Source organism: Apodemus sylvaticus, chromosome 16 (assembly GCF_947179515.1).
Source record: "Apodemus sylvaticus chromosome 16, mApoSyl1.1, whole genome shotgun sequence".
NCBI lineage: Eukaryota > Metazoa > Chordata > Mammalia > Rodentia > Muridae > Apodemus > Apodemus sylvaticus.
This window is the reverse complement of record NC_067487.1, coordinates 52,523,733-52,545,253: the sequence shown is the minus strand read 5'-3', so window position 1 is coordinate 52,545,253 and position 21,521 is coordinate 52,523,733. Positions and strand designations below refer to the sequence as shown.

The 21,521-nt window shown below is 42.1% G+C and overlaps 1 protein-coding gene across 2 annotated transcripts in view; it reads right to left on the bottom strand.

The window, feature by feature from the left end:
- Positions 1-21,472, bottom strand: part of Ndufaf2 (NADH:ubiquinone oxidoreductase complex assembly factor 2) — a 113,598-nt gene extending 92,126 nt beyond the window's left edge. Inside the window, exon 1 of one of the 2 annotated variants that reach the window (XM_052159939.1) lies at positions 21,296-21,472. In XM_052159939.1, the coding sequence (XP_052015899.1) occupies positions 21,296-21,422 (127 nt within the window). In that variant the 5' untranslated portion in view covers positions 21,423-21,472. The remainder of the gene's footprint in view (positions 1-21,295) is intronic. The other variant, XM_052159940.1, reaches the window with a different exon arrangement.
- Between the last annotated feature and the right edge of the window lie 49 nt (positions 21,473-21,521).

Genomic DNA, 21,521 nt, shown 5'->3' with positions numbered 1-21,521 from the left:
TAACTGGATGGAAGAATTGGACCAGTACCTAAAATGACATTGAAAATGAAGCTGAAACCCCCTCCCACAAGAAGGAAACAGATGCATCACTCCAGATACAAAATAAATTATTGAACAGTGCATATATTATATTGGCATCATTGTATCCAACTGTACATCTGCACAGTGTTTTAGCATCCTGGTGAGAGAACAGACATTTCTGAAAGGAAAATAGGCAACCATTGAAGTGAGTCAGATAAGTACACCATTTGGGTAAGAAAAGCCAAAGCAACACTTCACTGGGTTTGGAGTTATTCATGCTGAGAGGGAAAAGGAACCATAAATTATACTTTTTCCAATGCCCTTGAACTCCTGCAATGATTAAACTGTGATAGATTTTGAAATGCAGAACTACATTTTCAGAATCTTAAGTGAGAATGAATAACAAATAATAATCATAAGACCCTAAAGGTTGAGGGGTGACTGTCCTCCCGACAGATGGCAGAGACACACATTAAACAAGACCATGCTCCTGACGGTAAGTGAGAACTAGAGCAGACTCACGGAGCAGGCGGATAAAAGGACACTGTGGTGACTGAAAGCTGAGTGAGCAGCGAGTGTGAATGGAGCTGGAACTCGGGCTCTTCATGGCTTTTGTGTTCTATTTGTGCACACGCTCTGGTCCTGCCCTCACTCACCCTATCCACAGCTGGGGCTGATCCAGTCAAGGCCAGAGCGCTCACCACCCTGCACATCCTCTCGGCCTTCTCCCCAATGTTTCCGCCAGGTCTTAATCCAGTTGAATACCAGGTTTTGATGGTTTGCCATTTTGTTTCACTTTTAGAGTTACCCTGAGCTGGCCCTGGGCCAGCAATGGTCTTGTCACAAAGAGTGACATTACAGGAAAGTGCAACCAGGGGCTGTAGATGATGCCTGAGATGCCAAATCCTAAGGTTAGTGTCTAAAAAGGAAAAACACAAAGGGGAAAATGTTTCCAATATAAGGCTTTTGCAGCTATAATAAAATATCTGACTTCTTTTTATGTATTTAAGTCATTCATCACAATGTAATAAGCTTTAATATCTAAATATATAGAATATTTATCACACATAGCTTCCAACCAAACTATATTTAATAAGGATTCACTACCTTGAGACCAATACTCTGCCTCCCAGACTGACAGAACAGCAGAGGTGAGAAAAATATGTTTAGTGCAACTCCCCCTGATATTAATGGAAAGCAGACAGCACACAGGCACAATTACAAGTCTGGAATGTGGACTCACGCTTCACAATGGTATTTATGAGTAGTATTTATTTTGGAAATAAAAGTTGCACAGGGAACTGTTGCAAAGTCCTTCTGTGCATTCTTGCAATCCTTTTTAAATGCAGGCAACTGCGGAGCAGGGAAGAGCTCGTCCACAGACAGACACACATAACGGAAAAGCAAAAGTGTAGAGAGGTTGGGCCCATCTGGACTTTAATTGGACAGTGGGAAGGAAGCCTTGAGGGGAATGGATGGGGTGTGGGATACGAGGAGTAGAGAGTACCTGGGAATGGGAAGGAGGGGACAGCAGAACCTTTAGAACATGGTGTGGCTGGATGCCTAAACAGACTCTGTTAGGCTCTGTTAAACAAGGAAAAAAGGCCTTGGCGTGATGTGGCAACGATTCTCAGAAGAATGAGAGAAAGAAGTGGACCACTAGTCAGTCATACGCTGTCCCTCTGCCTCATTCCACAGCTCTTCCTAAACTAAACCTGTGCTATTTCTCCTCTTCATTCTCCACTTGCGACCCTCTGATGCCGGCTGCAGTCAGTCTTATATGAACATGACCAATCATCTTATTGATACACGGCACAATATTGCACAGCTTCTGTGTATGCAAGATGCTCCTTCTACCGTCATCATTGGTCATGGGGGACAAAGGAAGCTGATGAATGAGTCACCAACGAGCCAAGTGAAAAACTGCATGTCACAGGGTCAGGGACACACGAGTCCAGATGCATGTCACAGGGTCAGGGACACACGAGTCCAGATGCATGTCACAGGGTAAGGGACACACGAGTCAGATGCATGTCACAGGGTCAGGAACACACGAGTCCAGCTGCCCCAAAATGAAGGCTGATGGGGGTGGGGTAGGGCAAAAGGTTGACTCCAAGGAAGCACTGTGTTATTTCTGGTTAAATTAGCCTTTTCTAATTAAATTTATTTTCACATTTATTTATTTATTGTGTATGAGCACGCACACTTTCTTGTGTGTCACGCTATGGCATGTGTGGAGGTCAGAGGATAACTTGTAGCAGCTGATTCTCCTTCTACCATGTGGGTCCCAGGAGTACACCCAGGCCTGGGCCACCAGGGGAAAGTATCTTTCCCCATTAAGCCGTCTTGCCAATGCTAAGTTTGACTCTGACTTTTTGTTATCATCAGAGAAACATACCTGAGGTAATAGCGGCATGACTTTAACATTTATTAACATTAAACACAAGCCAAGATAGTTTATGAGTTTATAAAGCACAAGTGTACCACGTGGGAAGTACTGCAGGATTAGGGCTCAGAGACAGATGAGACAGACAGGCGGCTGAGTTTCCTTCTCTGAACATAACATTTCAATGTGACAGGAAAATGTCCAAGTGCCGTTAATGAAACCATGCAGCGTACAAGTCTCAATAGTTTCACACATGCCCCACTCAAAGGACTTTCACTTTGCCGGCTCAGCCTGCAGTTGGTCAGGTGAGTCACACATTTTTAATGCTATCAAGTTACATAAACATTGATCCTTCAGAACATGTTATATACACCTCAGCAATCTATTACAGCTACATTTTAATTTTTCAGATATGCTACCCTCTAACATGTTTTACTTAGTCTGATAAAAATTCATTATGTGAATTCCAGACCCCAAAAAAGAAAATTCTTCTAGAATTCTAAACATTGTTAGCTTTCTATTATAAAAGGAAAAAGTTACAATTAAGCAAAATATATTAAGACATTACATTTTTATTTTAATTTTCTACATGTGTGGGTGCTTTGACTAAATGTTTGTGGTCTGTAGGTGTGTCTGGTGGCAGCAGAGGACAGAAGAGGAGGTCAGATCCCCTGGAACCGGAGCTGCAGCTGACTGTGCACCACTATGTAGAATACTTTAGAAGACTTTCAATTAATTTACTGTCAATGACATCGACTGCTCTGATCTGGTTCAGATGGCCATGCCACAATACTGGAACTTACACTCATAATTATTTTGTTTATATTTTATGCACACGTGATTGTGGCTGTATGTGGGTTTATATATTGACTGCAGTGTCCTTGGGGACAAGGACAAGTAAGTGTCCTTACCTACTCCAAAGCTGTTTTGTCATGGTCGTCCCTAAAGCAAACCCTGTAAGAGGAAGCTGGCACTTCCCGCGGCCCCTGCGGTGCACACTGTCTCCGTGCATTTGTCCACTCTGGGCACTTATATAATTAAATCATACCATGTGAGCCTTTATGTTTACACAGGAGCCTCGCGGGGCCATCCACACGCAGCACGCATAAATCAACGCCTTACTCCTCCTGTCTAAGTGTATGCTGCATCAGACATAAACACGTACGGAAACGCCATGTTTTGTTTATCATTCTTCTGTGGAGGGACACCTGGGATGCACTGAAGCGATGAACAGTGTCGGAAGGCACTCACTCGAGTTCTCTTTCCCTGGGACACACATGCAGTAGAAAGGTTGGATGAACAGTGTTGGAAGGCACTCATTCGAGTTCTCTTTCCTTGGGACACATATGCAGTAGAGGAGTTGGATGAACAGTGTTTGAAGGCACTCACTTGAGTTCTCTTTCCTTGGGACACACATGCAGTAGAGGGGTTGGTTTTGTGGGGGGACTCTGTACTAACCCCTGAGGACCACTAAGCATGCGTCCCAGCAATACACCTTCATCCGCTCCCAGTACCACAGAGGGCTTATTTTATATGCCTGTCATTGTTTTCTTTTTCCTCTGCGACTCAGCCACACTCCCTTCATACAGCCCATTTGTTTAATTTTATATTACATTTATTTACTTATTTTGGGGCTGAAGCAAGGTCTTCTTATATATAATCCAGGCTTGCCTTGAGTTCACTGTGTAGCTCTGGGGGGCCTAAAATTGCAAGCCTCCTGTGCCAGTCTCTCAAGTAGCTAGGATTCTAGGCCTGTCCCACCAGGCCTAAGTCACTTTTTTATTCTTTGAAATCACAGTGGTTGTAAAGTTCATGACTTGTTCTTCTTCAAGGACTGTGCATCCAAGTGCTTGTGAGCCAGTATGTATCATCTCTGTAGAAAGAACTACTGACATTCACTGCACGCACGTATATAGATGAGAGGACTAATGGCTACAATGTATAGACATGCATATATATGTCGCTATATGTTACATAGCTATATATAACTATGTAACTATATATTATATATTAGTATATGAAATAACATATAATCATTTAATAACATACTATTACATAATATTTAATATATTGTATATAAATATATAATATTTAAAACATATATAACATGTACAGTGACATATATATGGTGATTGTCTTAGTCAGGGTTTCTATTCCTGCACAAACATCATGACCAAGAAGCAAGTTGGGGAGGAAAGGGTTTACTGAGCTTACACTTCCACGTTGCAGTTCATCACTAAAGGAAGTCAGGACTGGAACTCAAGCAGGTCAGGAGGCAGGAGCTGATGCAGAGGCCATGGAGGGATGTTTCTTACTGGCTTGCTTCCCCTGGCTTGCTCTTATAGAACCCAAGAGCACCAGCCCAGGGATGGCACCACCCACAAGGGGCCCTCCCCACTTGTTCACTAATTGAGAAAATGCCCCACAACTGGATCTCATGGAGGCACTTCCCCAACTGAAGCTCCTTTCTCTGTGATAACTCCAGCCTGTGTCAAGTTGACACACAAAACTAGCCAGGACAGTGATCATTAGAATATATATAATATATATAAAACTATATAACATATAGTGGCACACACATATGTATACACACACACACACACACACACACACACACACACAGTGGTCATTAGTCTTTTCCTCCACATATATGGATGCAATGGACGTCAACAGGCCTTCCCGCAGAAAAGTTATATAACTATATACCATATGACATATAGATATAGTGATCATTAGTCTTTTCATCACTGAGTTATACAAGTTCTTATTTCAGATATAAAACAAGACATAGTCTATGGTTTTCAAGCATTTTCCCTTATTCTTATAAGTTGTGTTTTTACTTTCCTGGCAATATCCTTGATGAATATGTGTTTTTAATGTTGATGAGGTCTGCTTTATTGTTGTTTGTGCTTTAGGAATCCTGTCCAAGACTGCATTGGCAAGGCCACAGTTACCGACTTTCACCCACAGGCAGTGCTTTTACATGTTCTGTACGCTCTACTCGTGTGTTAACAGTTCATCTACTTTGTGTGCAGTGTGAGACTTTGCAGCTTTATCCTCCGCAGTGCTCACAGTATATCTGTTGAAGGTGTCTGTTCCCCGTAACAGTCCTGGTGTCCTTGCTGTAAATTAGCTGCCTTAAAACTTGCGAACTTTCAGCTCCTATCTGTGGTTATCTACTCAAATTACACATTTCTTCAGGTACTCAACTGTTCGAGGAGCTAGATCTGAAATGCTATGAAGGTCCAAGACTTCCCACCAGCTTGGCTGCTTGTTTTCTGAACAGCAGTGAGACCTGTAACCTGGGTTTCCCTCCCCAGCGGGGAGAGGCACCCTGAGCTGACACTAATTTTCAGAGCCCTCTTCTTCATGAAGAAAGTGGGAGTCCACAGTTCAGGCACTCCAACAGAAACACAATGTTTTAAAGTTGTGAATTACATTTATTTTTCTACGCAATAGAATTCTACACAACAGAATCACTAATCTCCCTTTCTCTTCAGGTCAACGTTGCTGGAAGGAGAGAGCGAGTAAAAGGAAGGGAAGGCAATCCAATAAAGACATAGATTTCTATTTTTTAGGAAATCTATACTACTTTAAGCAATAGTCAATAAACTTAGAGTAATGGACCAAGAAGAAGCTTACCACGTAATCAAGGGCACCCATAATTGTCACCAGCACATTCCTACCAGCCACAGCCAGTCTGCGTGACCCAAGCTCTCTTGTATTTGGTCTTTGCTGAAGCTGTGTGAGTGCCAGGCTGCCTATGTTCTCTAGGTTTATGAAGCGAGGAACTAGTACACAGAAATAGGCTAAAGGAAGTGAGGCGGTAAAGTAGAAACCTTACTTAAAATTGTGAGTTACATTTATTTTTCTATGTGTGTCTGTGTGCACACACACACACATGCATCATAGCAGACCTGTGGAGGTCTTCTGACAACTTGTAGGAGTCTGTTTTCTCCTTCAACCCTGTTCCAGGGATCAAACCTAGGTTATCAGGTTTGGCTGCAAGCAAACCTCACTAAGCCATCTAGGCAGCCCCACAAAGACTTTTTTAAGCTACCTGAAAACTCATATTCAGATCAATTTATGGAAGGACAAGAATAGGAACAAATAAGGATTATTTCCTTTTAATCTTTATATTACATCAAAAAAATACAGGAAATTATTCTTTTTCCCATTTATTCTTATTTATCACATAGCACCTAAGACCATAATTCAGCTAACCCTGCTCCATCAAGTTCCTAACTCCCCACTGTTCTCAACACGGAACAACAGTGACACGTTTATTTACAATTCAGTGAGTGACATTTTATAGGGCGATCAGTCATTTAGAGCACTGATTCCCCAACTTAATAATAGACTATTATGATAAAGACTGTTCAGCAGCGTGGAGTGGGCTGAAGATTCTGTAAGGACACAAATCTATGAAATGCAGTTCCAAGAACAAACTACCAGGACTCTGAACAAAAAGAAAATCAAATGTAAAAGATAAAATACCAACAAAAATCATTAGGCCTACAGGGACTTGCACATTCTCACAGGGACTGCTCTTCCCTTTATTTTGTTTTAAGAGAGAGCAAGAGAAACCCTGTAAGACAGGTAATAGGACGAGAAGAGCCAGTCTACCTCCCAGGTCTATTTTCTCAGTGTTAACAAGCACCAACTAAACCCCTAATATCCACCAGAGGTGTTGACAACAGAAAGATTATACAGTATATAAACTTCATCTTAGAATTGGAAGACTAAAATTTGTAAAGAACTGGGAAGCATACACACATACCCAGAAAGGCCTTGGCATTACATTAGGAGAAGCTAAAGCAATCATATACATTCTAATAAAAGTCCACTGCAGTAGATGTTTGAATTAAATAAATGGCTGAGTGAGTGTGGTGTAAACCCAATACAGGAGCAAGGCAGGAAGACAACCACAGGTTCAAAATCAGCCTAGTCTACATGAGGAGTTACAGGTCAGCCTGGGTTATGCAGTGAGATCCTATCTTAGGAAACTAAAAGGCAACAACAAAAAAACAAGAATTATAGTAAACAGAAAATATACTGAAACAAAAAAAACCAATTTAATAAAATTAAAGAATCTGTACTTTACAATGTCATCTTTGAAAAGATCTTACATACTCACTTAAAACAGGTAGCATTTTTACTTAGAAGCAAGTCCTTTTACTATCAGTTTCTGTTGTAAGTGCTCCAGAATTGACATGGCAACACCCCTCAAACTGTTGGCATCTGTAATTACCACAGGAGACCCACACAAGATTGGGCTCATCAATGGTCCATCTAGAGGAAGGAAAGAGGGCCTCAACAGCCCCGACCCACAAACACCTCGACCCACAAACACCTCCACAGGAGGGAGAGAGCAAGTGCCTAGAGCCGGCAGGGAGGGGCTCACGAGTCTCCTGTAACCCCCCACACCACATAAAGTGGTTAATGGCTGCTGGGGAGAGAGGCTCGAGTGGGTTAGCTGCCTCTGGGTTAACCATGCATCTGTGGGTCACACCTCACTAGCGAGCCTGTAAGGAACCCAGTTATATGCACTGATTCATCAAGTCAGACTTGGATGGACCCACATTTTTGTTCTGTCATTAGTGCCCTATCTGAAAGTAGCTGATGTCTCTTCATGTCTCTCCAGAAAAAGCTAATGCAATAGTTCTGACCATAACAATACACAGATCCTACATTAAATCCTACATTCAAAGTCTGTTTAGAACAAGCCAGCCTTCCGTCATCTTCAGTCTTAGACACCACAACTCAAACTGACAACGAACAGCACTATCAAGCCACCATTTATAATTGAATGTAACCATCTGTTCATGTCCTTATCAGTAACTCCCAAATCTCTATTTCCAAGTCAGACTTCTAAATTCCAGACTCATTTATACAATTTTCTGGGTATCTCTATTTAAATGTCTAATCAAACTCTCAAATGGAGCCTAAGACTGAAGACCTCATCTTACCTCTCCAATCTTGTTGCAATCTCCTGCAAATGCTTAAACAAAAATCCTCAGAATTATTCTTAAACTGTTTTTCTTACCTCACTTCAAAAAATAAAACAGCAACCCCAGATAATGATAGTCATACAACTGTAATCTCCCAGCACAACTTTCTCTAAAAAACAAATATATAAATGTGTGTATGTATGTGTGTGTATACAAATCATATGTGTGTATGTATGTATATATATACATATATATGGATGTGTATACATATATATATATATATATATATATATATATATATACTCTCCATATACACATATATAAATGACTCAGCCTTTTGAAAACACTTGTCATACAAGCTAGGTGACTTAAATTTGATTTCCAAAGCACAGAAGGAGGAAAGAACTCCTCAAAATTGCCTTCTGACCCCATACACATAGCAGGCCCACAGTCCACATTCATACAAGGACAATAATAATATAAATTGTGTGTGTGTGTATAAAAGTGACCTTGCTGTGCCTTTGAAAGGGACTATAGGATCCTGTTGGTATATCCCATGCCTTTCAGCCTGAAGCTGTGATTGCCTAGTCTGGTATATACTCCTATGATGATAAACTTCCATCAGTAGCAGGTCTGACCAGTGAGGCTGGCTGGCTGATCTACAACTTAAAGTTCTAGAACCATGAGCTAAAAATAAATCTGTCTTTACTTCTTAAATGTCCATCATCTACAGATACTGAAAAAAGGAAGTAGGGTACATCTACATGACATAATACTGCTGTTCGGCCTTTTAAAAGGGAGAAAATTCTACCATTTGTGACATCAAGAACCAACTTAGGATGTTACGCAGTGGTCTGAATGAGAAATGTCCACCACAGGCTTGTGTCTCTAAACATCCCCAGCTGATGGTGCTGTTTGAGTGGGATCATGCAGGGCATGAACCCAGCCCACGAGAGGAGAAGATGACCACTGCAGACAGGAACGCAGGAGGGGGGAGCCATGTAAGCCTCGCCCTCTGATTTGGAGGTTCCCATGCTGCCTTTGCCTTGCGCTTTGGTGTAGTAAATTCCTCACTGTGCGCCTAGTCCTCTCTTTTGGAATGGTAATGTAGGCTCTGTGCTATTTGTGCTGAGAGTATATAATCTGCTATTTGATTTTATAGGGGTTATCATTAGGAGACTGCATGGAGTCTCAGAAGAGACTCTGAACTTTGAAACTGTTGAGCGTGAAGGACTATAGGGACTCTGAGGCTGGACTGAATGCATTCTGTATTATGCAGCCTGTGGGGCCAGGGGACGTGAGGGTCATGAGACGTTTCCCCTATCAGACTCAGGCCTCTGAACACTTAGTCCCCAGTTGGTAGCTCTGTTTGGAGAGACTTGGGTGTGGCCGTGTTGGTGGAGACGTGTCACTGGTGGCAGGCTTTTGAGACTTATGCCATTTCAAGTGTACTCTGTTTTCTGCTTGCAGTTCAAGCTACACGCATTCAGATTCCAGCTCCAACTGCCATGTCCCTACTCTGCCATCATGGACGCCTATCCCTATGGACCCGCAAGCCCTTACTTTCTTCTGTAAGTTGTCTTGGTCATGGTTTTCTATGTCAGCAATAAAAACTAAGACAGTTTAGGAGCTGTAGCCTTGCTGGAGGAAGCACGTCACCAGGGGTGGGCTTTGCCCGTGTAAAGCCTCATCACTCCCGCAGTGCTCTCTGCTTAGTGCTTGCCACTGAGGATGTGAGCGCCAAGCTTCCTGCTCCTGCTGCATGCCTGCTGCTTGTTCCCTGCAAGCCTCGTCACCATGATGGACTCTCAGCCCTCTGCGACTGTAAGCCAAAGCAAAGTCCTCCTTCTATCACGGTCATGGTTTTATCATGGCAGACAAAAAATAATATACACTTTAAGTTATAATGATGATGATGATGATGAGAAGAAGAGGAAGAGGAGGAAAAAAAGAGGAAAAGGAGGAGGAAGAGGAATAGGAGTCTGGAAGGATGACTCAGTGATTAAGAGCACTGGCTGCTCTTCCAGACAATTCAGGTTCTATTCCCAGCACCTGCCCATCTGTAGCCTTAGTTCTAGGGGATCTGACGCCCTCTTGTGGTTTCCACAGACAATGCACATGGTGCACAGACATTCATGCAGGCAAGACAATGTATACATAAAAGTAAGCAAATCTCTTAAAACTTATCAAGGAATAAGTGAGTAAGTGATAGATTTGGAGAATATGTTCTAAAAATTAAGATAGGCAAAGGAAGAAAAATACAACATGCTCTCACAGATGCATGAGATATAAACTGGTTAACTCAAAGACACATGAGTAATGTTGCTTATCAGGAGCTGGGGAGATGTGCTGGGAGCTGAGGAACTAACAGGATGGAGAAAACATTCTCCTGCACAGCATGAGAATGTGTTTATAATACGGTGGCTAATAACAGACCACGTATTATAAACCTGACACTTGCTGTGGGATTGGAGGTATCTCACTATAAAAAAGAAAAATACTAATTACATGAGGCAGTATGCATGTTAGTTTAACTTATTCTACAATGTAAACACATACTAAATCATGCTGCATCCCAGAAATATAAATGCTAAATACGTTTTCTTAAAAAAAAAAAAAAAAAAAAAAACATTAGTCCAAAAATAAAGCAAATGCTTTACTGGTTAAAAACAGTAGCATCGAGAGCACTTGAGGAACGTACGTAAGAATTCATTGTGTTATTTTAAGAGCTTCTCTAAATCTAAAATTATGTTCAAGTATGAAAACAGCCACCAAAAGCGAAGCTCCTAAGGTGATCTTCCTGTTCCAATCCGACTACTGCCTGTTCCCAATACAAACTAAAGCTGTCCTTCTGAGACCATAAATCAAATGATGTCATTCTTCTCAATACCCAGGAAGAACCGCCGGCTAGATCCACAGAGCGGAGAAACTCACACTGCTATTCTCTAAATAATGCATTCTTGCTTCAGAGAGCCACTTGGCCATCTCATCCCAGTCTTCAAATATAAGTCAGGCAGACCTGCCCCACACCTCACCCCACTCCTGGAGCCTGCACAGTGTACCCAGGATGCTGACTACACACATCCTCTGCCCTGCCCACATGGGTACGGCTGTGTGATCTACTATGTCTGTGTATGCCTTTTATCAGGACTCCTTCAGTACACTGAGAGCTTGCAGTATGGTGTACACTCTTACTGGTGTACCTCCAATCCCTGAAACTATGTGTGGCACAGAAAACAGCAGCAAAATAAAAGAACGAACAAGTTTTGCTGAACACCTATTACTATTCAGCAGGTATCCAAGAGAATAAAAATCCAGCTACATAGTAACCACTTATAACCCAGTGAGGTCATACAGGAAATACGTAGGCTGACTATATTCTAAAAAGATCTTGGCACAGAGGGGAGGCAAACTGCAGGTATTTATATCCAGGGCTTCCTCGTTGACTGTGTATCATTAACAGTTTGTCCAAAACAAGAATGAGTCACCTATCAGATCAGTCCTCAACACAGTAACTTAATATTACAATTTCAACCCATTCCTCAAGGATATTCTTAAAGTCCATTGCCACAATTTTCTAGGGTTTAAAATGTGTCAAAAGATGAATGTAAAATGAAAGTACAAATCTTACAGAAGACAGCCTCATGAAGTCTACAAAGGTATTATAGAATCACAAGAAAACAGCTTATTTCTAATATGACCAAGATAGTGCAGCAAGATAGGAATATGAAAAATAACTCAAACAACAAGGAATGTAGTAAAGACTATTACAAATATGTAGAAGAAATGGCAATTCCCTCAAATTTTGCAAAAAAAAAAAGAAAAAAAAAAGACAAATATGACTTAAGGATAATAAATCATGTTGTGTTATTATAACTATATCAAAAATCTATGTTCAAACAAATAAACACACAATACCATGGAGGACAGATGATTCAGGAGTTAAGAGCACCAGCTGTTCTTCCAGGACCCGTGTTCAATTCTCAACACCCACATGGCAGCTCACAACTGTGTTTAACTCCAGTTCCAGGGAATCTGACACCCTCTTGTGGCCTCCTCAGGCACGCACAGATGTGGTGCACAGACTTACATGCAGGCAAGCCACTCACACATAAAATAAATACATCTAAAAAAAAAAAAAACCAGTACTATTCCACACACAAAGGGGATGAGGCTTCTGGGCATGTCCCCAAAGACTGTAAGTCGTGCCAGAGAGACTCTTGCACATTGGTGGTTATTGCTGCATGTTCACAATAGGCGGGAAACGAAGCAGCCTAGGTAGCCATCAATGAAGGAATGAAGACACACATGAACCAATAAAGACAATGTGCTGTGTTAGTTCAGCGGGACTTTACTCAACTGTAAACAGTTACACAGAACCATGGAATCTGCAGGAAAACGGACGGAACTGGTCATCATTGTGTTAAGCAAAGTAACCTAGACTCAGAAGACAAATATTTGTGTTTTCTTTCTTATGGGGAGCCTAGACTTTGATCTTCATGTACATAAGTGTGGGTACAGAACATACAACTAGAGAGAGCACCGGGAATGGGAAAGTGGTCTTATGGGAAAGCGGTCTTAAGTGGTGAGAAAGAGGGCAGTAAAACACCCACAACAGGAAACCATGGGGTGGGCACTGCACTGCGGGAGTGGGGGGCAAGCGGGGGGGTGGGGTGGGGGGGTGGGGAGAAGACAGGGTGGGCACTGAGGGGGGGCAGCAAGCATGGGGGGGAAGAGATAAGGTGGGCACTGAGGGGGCAGATAGCAAGTGGGGGGAAGGGACACAAGGGGGCTGCAGGAGAAGCACCAGCAAAAACAATGTATAACAGTGCCACAATAAAATGTATAACAGTGCCACAATAATCACGACTTTATATGCTAATTAAAAATAGAATTTCAGAATCCGAGGGAGAGGAAAGATGGAAATAGGGGGTGCATATCATATTATATAAATCTATACAATTCTTAGAGAACAAATTTTTGATACAATTCTAAATAGCTCTAAATACATATACATATGAGCAACATTAAATAGGCTCAGGCTACATATACACACATCTATACACACACACGTTAAGATAGTAATGAAAGAATAAGCGATCATGAATGTGAGAAAGTGGTGGGGCAAGGGAGAAAGGGAGGGAGAGAAAGGAGAGGCTGACGACGTAAACAAAACTCTCATGTATAAAATTGTCAGAGAATAAATAAAATGTAAAAAGTTTACATTGAATTATAAAGGAGAATCTCTGAAATACTGTTTTTAAAGACATGTGAGGAGACTTAATTACATCGGTGTACTCACTGCACAATCTGCACATATACGTCAAGACATCACCTAGCACAACCATAGCTACACACAAAGTTTTCAAAAGACACCTCAATGTCTTTTGAAATGCTGATGGGGAGACAAGAACTTCATTCATTCTTAAGGTCAGAAGTCACCTTACAGTTCTAATTAGTCAATGTTCTGGAAGGTCTCACACCTCCCTTTTATCAAATGTCTCCTTCCTGACATGGCTGTCATAAGACTCTACACACACACACACTTTAAGAGTTACTGAACACTGAGCATATTCCAGACCAGCTTACATTCATATATCTAAGAGCTTTATTTACTCATAGGCAGTGCACTATAACAATGGCTTCTAGATCTTAAAGGGACTTTAAGGTGGAACTGACATTGACGAAGGGAAAAGAGGAGACACAGTAAAAGGGGGAAAATGGTTTCCAGAGCACAGCTCTATAGAGATGCAGAAGAAACTAATATATGTTAAGTGAGAGTTATGTGCTAACGAATAAGACAATGTAAATCTTTTTATGTGACATATTCAGCTAATGTAGAAAAACTCCTTAACCAGCATCTTAGGCAGAGGGTGCAGTTCCTCATCTGGACCACAAGATGGAGTCAGTAGCCAGCTGGAATGCAAGATTAGAGACAGCTTGATGGAAATTACTCAAGATATTTAAAAATGTCTTTATGCAATCAATCTATTTTTAACTGTATATATTCCCCACATCATTTTGTAAAAAATGGATTTAGAATAAAGTTTACAATAGAAAAAAATTATTCTAACAGTTGAATAATGAAGCCTGGCACATAATTCTGACGCTGTTTCTCAATGCCAGGCCTCATTCAACTGTGACAGATTTCTAAGAGTCTCCTCACATGTTTGTCACTTGCAAAGCAACTTACACTTAGCCTCGGGCAGCAGCAGAAATGACTTCTAAACTGAGTAGCTCTTTGAAAGTTAGATGAGGAAAACAGTTATCTGTCTGATTTCAAATGCCAGAGAAACTGGGCTCTGTGTAAACAAACATGATACAGTGGGTTCTGTTACCGAGTGGTCTTAATGAAGCAACACTATTGTTTTTCATAATTCTTGTAATTTCCTACAATGCAGCTGTCGCGTCCACCCTCGTCGGCAAGGAATGACGCAACACAGGAAGATCTTCTTCAAGCAGTTTACTCAGGACCCTTGTACTTCTTCTTCTCCCCAGTACTACTTCTTCTCCCTCCTGTACTACTTCTTCTTCTGACCCTGAGAGAATCAGCCCAGCCCTTAAATACTAATAGCCAGCCAATCAGGCTTAGCCAAGTGGGCATTGCTGATAGGTTGTATCCATGCGGAAGGCGCAAGACTCAACAGGCTCCACCCAAATAAGGACTTGTTAACTGTTAACGACAGTTAACGACAGTTAATGACAGTTAACGGGCAAGCAGCTCCCTACATGCAGCGTCTCCTGACAAATGCTGAGAATCAAGTCTAGCACAGTATCTACTATAATCATGATCGTTAGTATCTATATTGACCTTGCTGTCCTAAGATAAAGCAAATACAAACCCTCAAAGACAAAGACAAGCTGCAACCCAACTCCTGGAGACACTTGAGATCGCATTTAACAGCAGACATAACCCAGTTTGCCAATCGTCCATAATTAGTGTCCATTTCAGCTCAAAGGTCCCACTCTCCCTGGGTAGGGAAATCAAGAGTGGAATCACAGTGGCTTAGGCTCATTTAAGTCACTGTAAGGGACTGGCATGTGTGACTGCCAACACACGTCATCCTCACGCTTTGTTGTTGAAAATGTGACAGACACACGAGTTCAGGGCAAACAGTGGGCCTTGCCTCCTCTGACAGGATGCAGTTAGTATTTAAGTGTGTGGACTTCATACATGACTGAGGGAATTCAGGAAGCAATAAAAAATGAAATCTACAAGGAAATCTTGTAGCAAAAGGATTGATACTGCCATATTGTCTGTTGTTCCCTGTCCATCTTGTGTATTCCAGTTTTTCTTCTATTTTCATTATGTGTTTTTGTTGCTGTTGTTGCTGCTACTGCTGCTGCTGTTTGGGTAAATAAATGCTCTGATTCCTTCTGGGTGTGTCTGGGAAGCGAGATTCCTTCAAATCACTTTAAAGTAAAAAGTAATAAAGACACCTTTAATCTTGATTTTTGGAACAATGCTGCTCCCTGCTGGAAGAGCTGAAATATTTTCATTGGTCTCAGACCTTGAGGCGTCTAGAACCACCTTCCACTTATTGACTAAAAAAACAGAAACGAGACTTTCAGTTGTGGCTGTTTTCCTCTTCCATATTCTCCATGACCATCTCTGTTCTCTAACTAATACACGTGATTGGCTTAGGTGAGACCTTCCAAATCAATGTGTTTTTACTATACACACAAGAGTGGAGGTTGCAGGTTTTTAACAATTAGATAATGATTCTGAAGGGAGACTGTAAGGCTAAGTATCTATACAGACGTTTGATAATGTAATAAAAACTCAGTTTAGCAGGTCAGAGGGCAGGTCCATGTCTGACCCACACTGGAAGTTCGCTACACCGTGGCCAGGAACTTTTATTTCTGGTAGGAATACTTACTTCTCCAAGGCTAATCTGGCTCATTTATTGAACAGTATCTGAATTACCCAGTCTAAGACTCTTTGGATTACATCATCCATGTATCTACTTTGTTTTGTTTTGACTTTTAGAATTCAGGGCCAAAAGATACCTCAATTCATCATATAGCTGCTTTTTGCAGTACCCACTCCATACCCAGGCAGACACATAGGAAACTCAGTTACATAGGGGGAAATGAGACAATAACCCTGTATTTGAAATGAGAATTTGACAGTGTCCTGTGCCTATGACCTTTCTTCTTTCAGTGCTTTTAGCATTCTCCCAGCCCCCCCCCACTTCCCCCACTGTGCGTTCAAAACGCAAAAATTTTGCTTTTCATTAAAGATGCCTTGACAAGACACCCCTTTTTGCTTGGCCTCGCTCTGTCTTTCCCGCCCATTTCTCTTAACAAGCTCAGTCCTCCTCGGCTCCCCATCCTCCTCAGCTCCCCGTCCTCCTCGGCTCCCCGAATAACTAGGTCCTGCCGGACGGGATGGGGGATAGCATTTGAAATGTAAATTAAGAAAATATAAAAAAATGACATGAGAATTTGAGCTAGTTGGAGGCTGTGAAGGAAGATATTAAAAACTCAGCATTCAATGAAAGAGTGGTAACTATGGTTAACTTAAGCTCACGCAATGGAGGTATTGGGACACTGAGAATGACAAAGTGTGTTTCTAATGTGTTGCTATATGAACGTGTACATTTTAAATGACTAGAACCAGTGACTCATATCTACCTATTATCTCCCCCAATCCTATTCGGTTCATATATAAAAGAGGCTCATAGCTGTGCTAGAAAACAGATCAAAGTTCCATCAATAGGTCTGAAACATCACTTAGATCAGTGACCTGCCACAGCCACTTGTCTAACAGCGCTCTGTAGCAGCCTCCTACAACTCCAGCCTCAGAGGATCCTAAGCCCTCTACTGGCCTCTGTGGGCACTCACATACTTGTCACACACACACACACACACACACACACACACACACACACGGTGGCCAGGGGTGGGAGATAAATAACTATTAAAGCACTGAAATCAATACATTAAAAAACAAAGTCTACTAATTTAAAAAAAAGTCAAAAACATATTTCAACGTATAATTAACAGAATGAAGAGAGAGGGAGATAAGAAAGAGAGCCATTATGTCAAATTCACACAAAGAAAACAGTACAAATGCATATTACTAAGTGAAAACCAATGTAAAAAGGTTATAGACTGTACAATCACAACTCTAACTCTTGGGAAAAGTCAGCTACTCAGGCAGTGACAGCTAGAGATTGCGTAGGAGGAGCAAATTGTGGAAAGTCTCACATAAGACATTGGCAGGGTGTGGGAGAGGAAGAGAGACTATGTTAGTAATTTCCAAATAGCTTCCCTGTAAACCTAACAGAGTCGTGCGCCGGTCAGATGGTTCCAAAAGCAAAGGTGCTTGCTTCCAAGCCTGGCGACCTGAGCTTGAATCCCAAAATCCACAGAGCAGAAGGAGAGAACTGTCTTCTCTCCCAAGGCTGTCTTCTGACATCTGAGAACACTGTGGCACAAGCATGCCCATGCACATACACACACTGGACAAACGAGTCAATAGTAATTAAAAGGCCAACCCATGTATTTCCATTTATGAGAGTAAACAATTTTGAGATCCACTCATGAAAAGAACTTCTGCGCTAACAGGGAACTAACAAGGGACTATTATATTAAGCTTACAAAGGGAATTTTAAAAGCTGGAGGAGACGGTTCCATGGTTAAAGTGCTTCTATACAAGTGTGAGGACCTGAGTTCAAATCCCCAGCACCCATGGAACATGCCAGCTCCTGTAGCATGTGCCCATAATCTGAGTGCTGAGAGGGGGAGACGTGCAGATCACCAGGGATGACTGGGATCATGCTGGCCAGCCAATCAGGCTGAATCAGTGAACTCGGGGTTCATCAAGAGACCCTGCCTCAAAAAATAGGTAAACAGAGACTGCAGGAGACAGATGACATTGATCTCTGGCGTCCATTCAGAGGTACATGTGCACAGAAACACAAGCGCGTGCGAAAGGTAAATAAAAATCCTAGCACTAGAGAGGCAAAAGGCAAAGACAGGCAGATCTTTTGTGAGTTCCAAGCCAACCTGGTTCACACAGTGAGTCAAGTCAGCCAAAGCTACATAGTAAGGCTGTTTCAAAGGAGAAAACAAAAAAATCAAAACAATACATAAGTACCCTTCATAATGTTAAACACAAGAAACGTCTAAGTAAATATAACAAAATATATGTACACTCCCTGTGCTGAAAACTACAAGTAAAAAAAGAAACCACAGGACAACAACAACAAAAATCCAAATTTAACTCCAGTTGATGGGACTTAAATCTCACTGTCTTAAAGTGACATTTTCCAATTTATTTCCCTTGAGCTCCAACAACGTCTTGTGATGCTGGGTCAGTGTTTTATTCACATTTTATGGAGCAAGTTGGAGCTACTGAGCTCATATGGAAATTAAATGTTAGGAAAAGGCTAAGAAGCAGTCACGCCTCTGGGGAAATGAAAATTAATGTTCATGCAAAACCCATATGTGAATGTTTGTGGCAGCTTATTCACAAGCACCAAAAGCTGGAAGCAACCCAAAGGTCCTTCAGTGGGTAAACATACAAACTACTGTGCATGCCTGACATGGACTATTAGTCATCAATAATAAGAAACAAACTACTGATATGTCACTGAATCCTAAAAGCATCATTACACTGAGCGGAATGTGCCATCTTCGAAAAGTTACAGATGGTATGACTCTCTGGATAATAGTCTCAAGAAGACAAAACTATAATTGACATAATAATCAGTTACCAAGGTTACGGACTGAGAGAGTAACTACCAGGGTCAGCACGTGGGAGATACTGAAGGCAGTAACTGTGTTCTGTATCCTGACGGTGATGAAGTTAGATGAATCCCCACTCAAAAAGTATGAATGTATGCCAGTTTTATAGCATCTGAATTTGAAAAGAAAGTTGTGCTGTGTGTGAGTGCTCTGTGTGTTACACACACCTGAGTATGTCAGCATACATCCTGTGCACACAAATGTAGAGGCCAGAGCTGGAGGCCAGGGCTTTTCCTGTAGACTCGCGGCCTTATTACCTTGAGACACTGTCTCTGGGTTGGAAACTTGCCTGCTGACTAGGCCGGCTGACCTCTCTGAACCGCTGGTCTGTTCCCACAAAGCCAGGGCGTAGGGGACATACAGCCATCCCTGGCTCTGTGCATGGGTGCTGGGGATTCGAACTCAGAACATTGTTTGCTGAGTAAGTGCTGAAACCCAATGGGCCACTGACAACAGTCCTTGAAAACAATTAAAAATAAACTCAATTTATTAGTAATAAAGTGAACAGTAAAGAAAAACAGAATATTTGTTATGTACCACCTAGTTGACTAATTCAAAGGGAGCAGACATCCCAAGGGCCTGGGGCGGATGAGAAACAGTTGGACCCTTTGGCACTGCTGGTGGGGATGCAAAATAGACATCAAGCGGCTTCTTTTCTTTCTTTCTTTTTTAGGGGTTTGTATTTTTTGTTGTTTTGTTTTTTCCTTTGAGACAGTGTTTCTGTCTAGTCCTACCTATCCCAGAACTTGCTTTGTAGACTAGGCTGGCCTCAGATTCAGAGACTGCCTCTACCTCCTGAGTGCTGGGACTAAAGGCACTCTCCTTGTAAAGGAATTTAAAAAGAGAAATGAAAGTATTATATCTATAAGAGCCTTACCATTTATCTGTGACAGTCTTAAAAGTGGTAATAATCCAAAGATCTAGGAACAGGTGAGCAGAGAAGAAAACTATGGACATCGCATTCCACACAAGAGAACATCAGCAACAAGGTTAAAATTTTGACACACATGAAGATAAACTTCAAAATAATTATCCTAAATAAAGGACCCAGAAAGAAATCTAAAGACATATATATTTTCACTTTTAAAGCTTGTAGGAAATGCAGACCAATTCGGTGTCAGAAATCCAGATCAGTGGTTGTCTGGGTACAGGAAGCAGAGGTAGCATATTTAAATGCACTGTGGGCAAAAACCTTCAAGGTAATAAGTTTTAGAAAAGAGTTAAGTGGGTGAGGAGAGATGGCTCAGAGGTTAAGAGCACTCCTTGTTCTATCAGAAGACCCAGGTTCAAATCCCAACACCCATATGGTGGCTAAACAACCATCATTAACTCCAGTTACAACATCTATGGTACCAGATACACAATTAGTGTGTATGCATACATGCAGGCGATATACATACAATTAATAAATCTTTCTTTAAAAAGCTAAGAAAAACATTTTATATTATTATTTAACATAGTTCATATTGTGAGAGATGAATGAAATACATTCACTAGTGTTGGAGACAATTGCTACTATTATCTCTTTCATGTAAGACCATCGAGACAAGGTGAGAAAAACTGGCTTGTGCCTTAGCCGCCTCAGTCAGCTCTTAAGCTCTGACCCAACTTCTTTCTCTGCGGCTTTCTGGAGCAATGCAGAAAAATAAGACATTGTGTGGCCTGCTGAGTGAGTGAGAGAAGCCCTGGCTGTCTTAAACTCACTCTATAGACCAGGCTGACCTAAAGATCACCTCTTAACTAACTATACAGTTCCAGTTCTTGAAAACAGCTTTAGACACACGAGTCTGAAATCGACCTGGACAGGGTCTTGGTACTCAGACTCCTTGGAAGGGAAACTGGGGCTGTTAATTGGAAAGGATCAGTGTATTCGGAAACTTGTAGGTTGACAAGGACGGGGACAGATAGGGAGAACACTCCAGCCACTGCGCCACTGGGAAAGGTAAACTGCGGACAACCGGGATTTGAAGACCAAGACAAGGCACTGGCGCAAAGCCTTTCCTGATGCTCCCCAGACCCTCTGCCAGATCTCGGAGGACTGGGTCCAGACTTCGTTGCCCAAGGCAACCACCAAGCCCTCGGATCTGGACCAGGACCAAGACAGCGGAGGCCCGGCCCCTAAGTACGGTGGCCGCCACTCGCCCGGGATACGCAGCGACCGGTAGCCGGTCCACGCTCTCACCTCTCCAGTTCTTGTACTCGGCGACGTAGTAGTATTTGTTCCCTAGATGGTCCGTGCCCACGTGCTCCCTCACTTCCTTGGACAAGACGCTCCAAACAGAGCTCAACACACCCCGCCACCAGCTCATGCCTGCGCGTTGCTCAAGGTCCCGGGACTCTCCCCGCCGACGGGAGGACACGCCCACGCGAAGACCCGCCCACTGCCCGGCGTTCTGGAACCCCCCAGT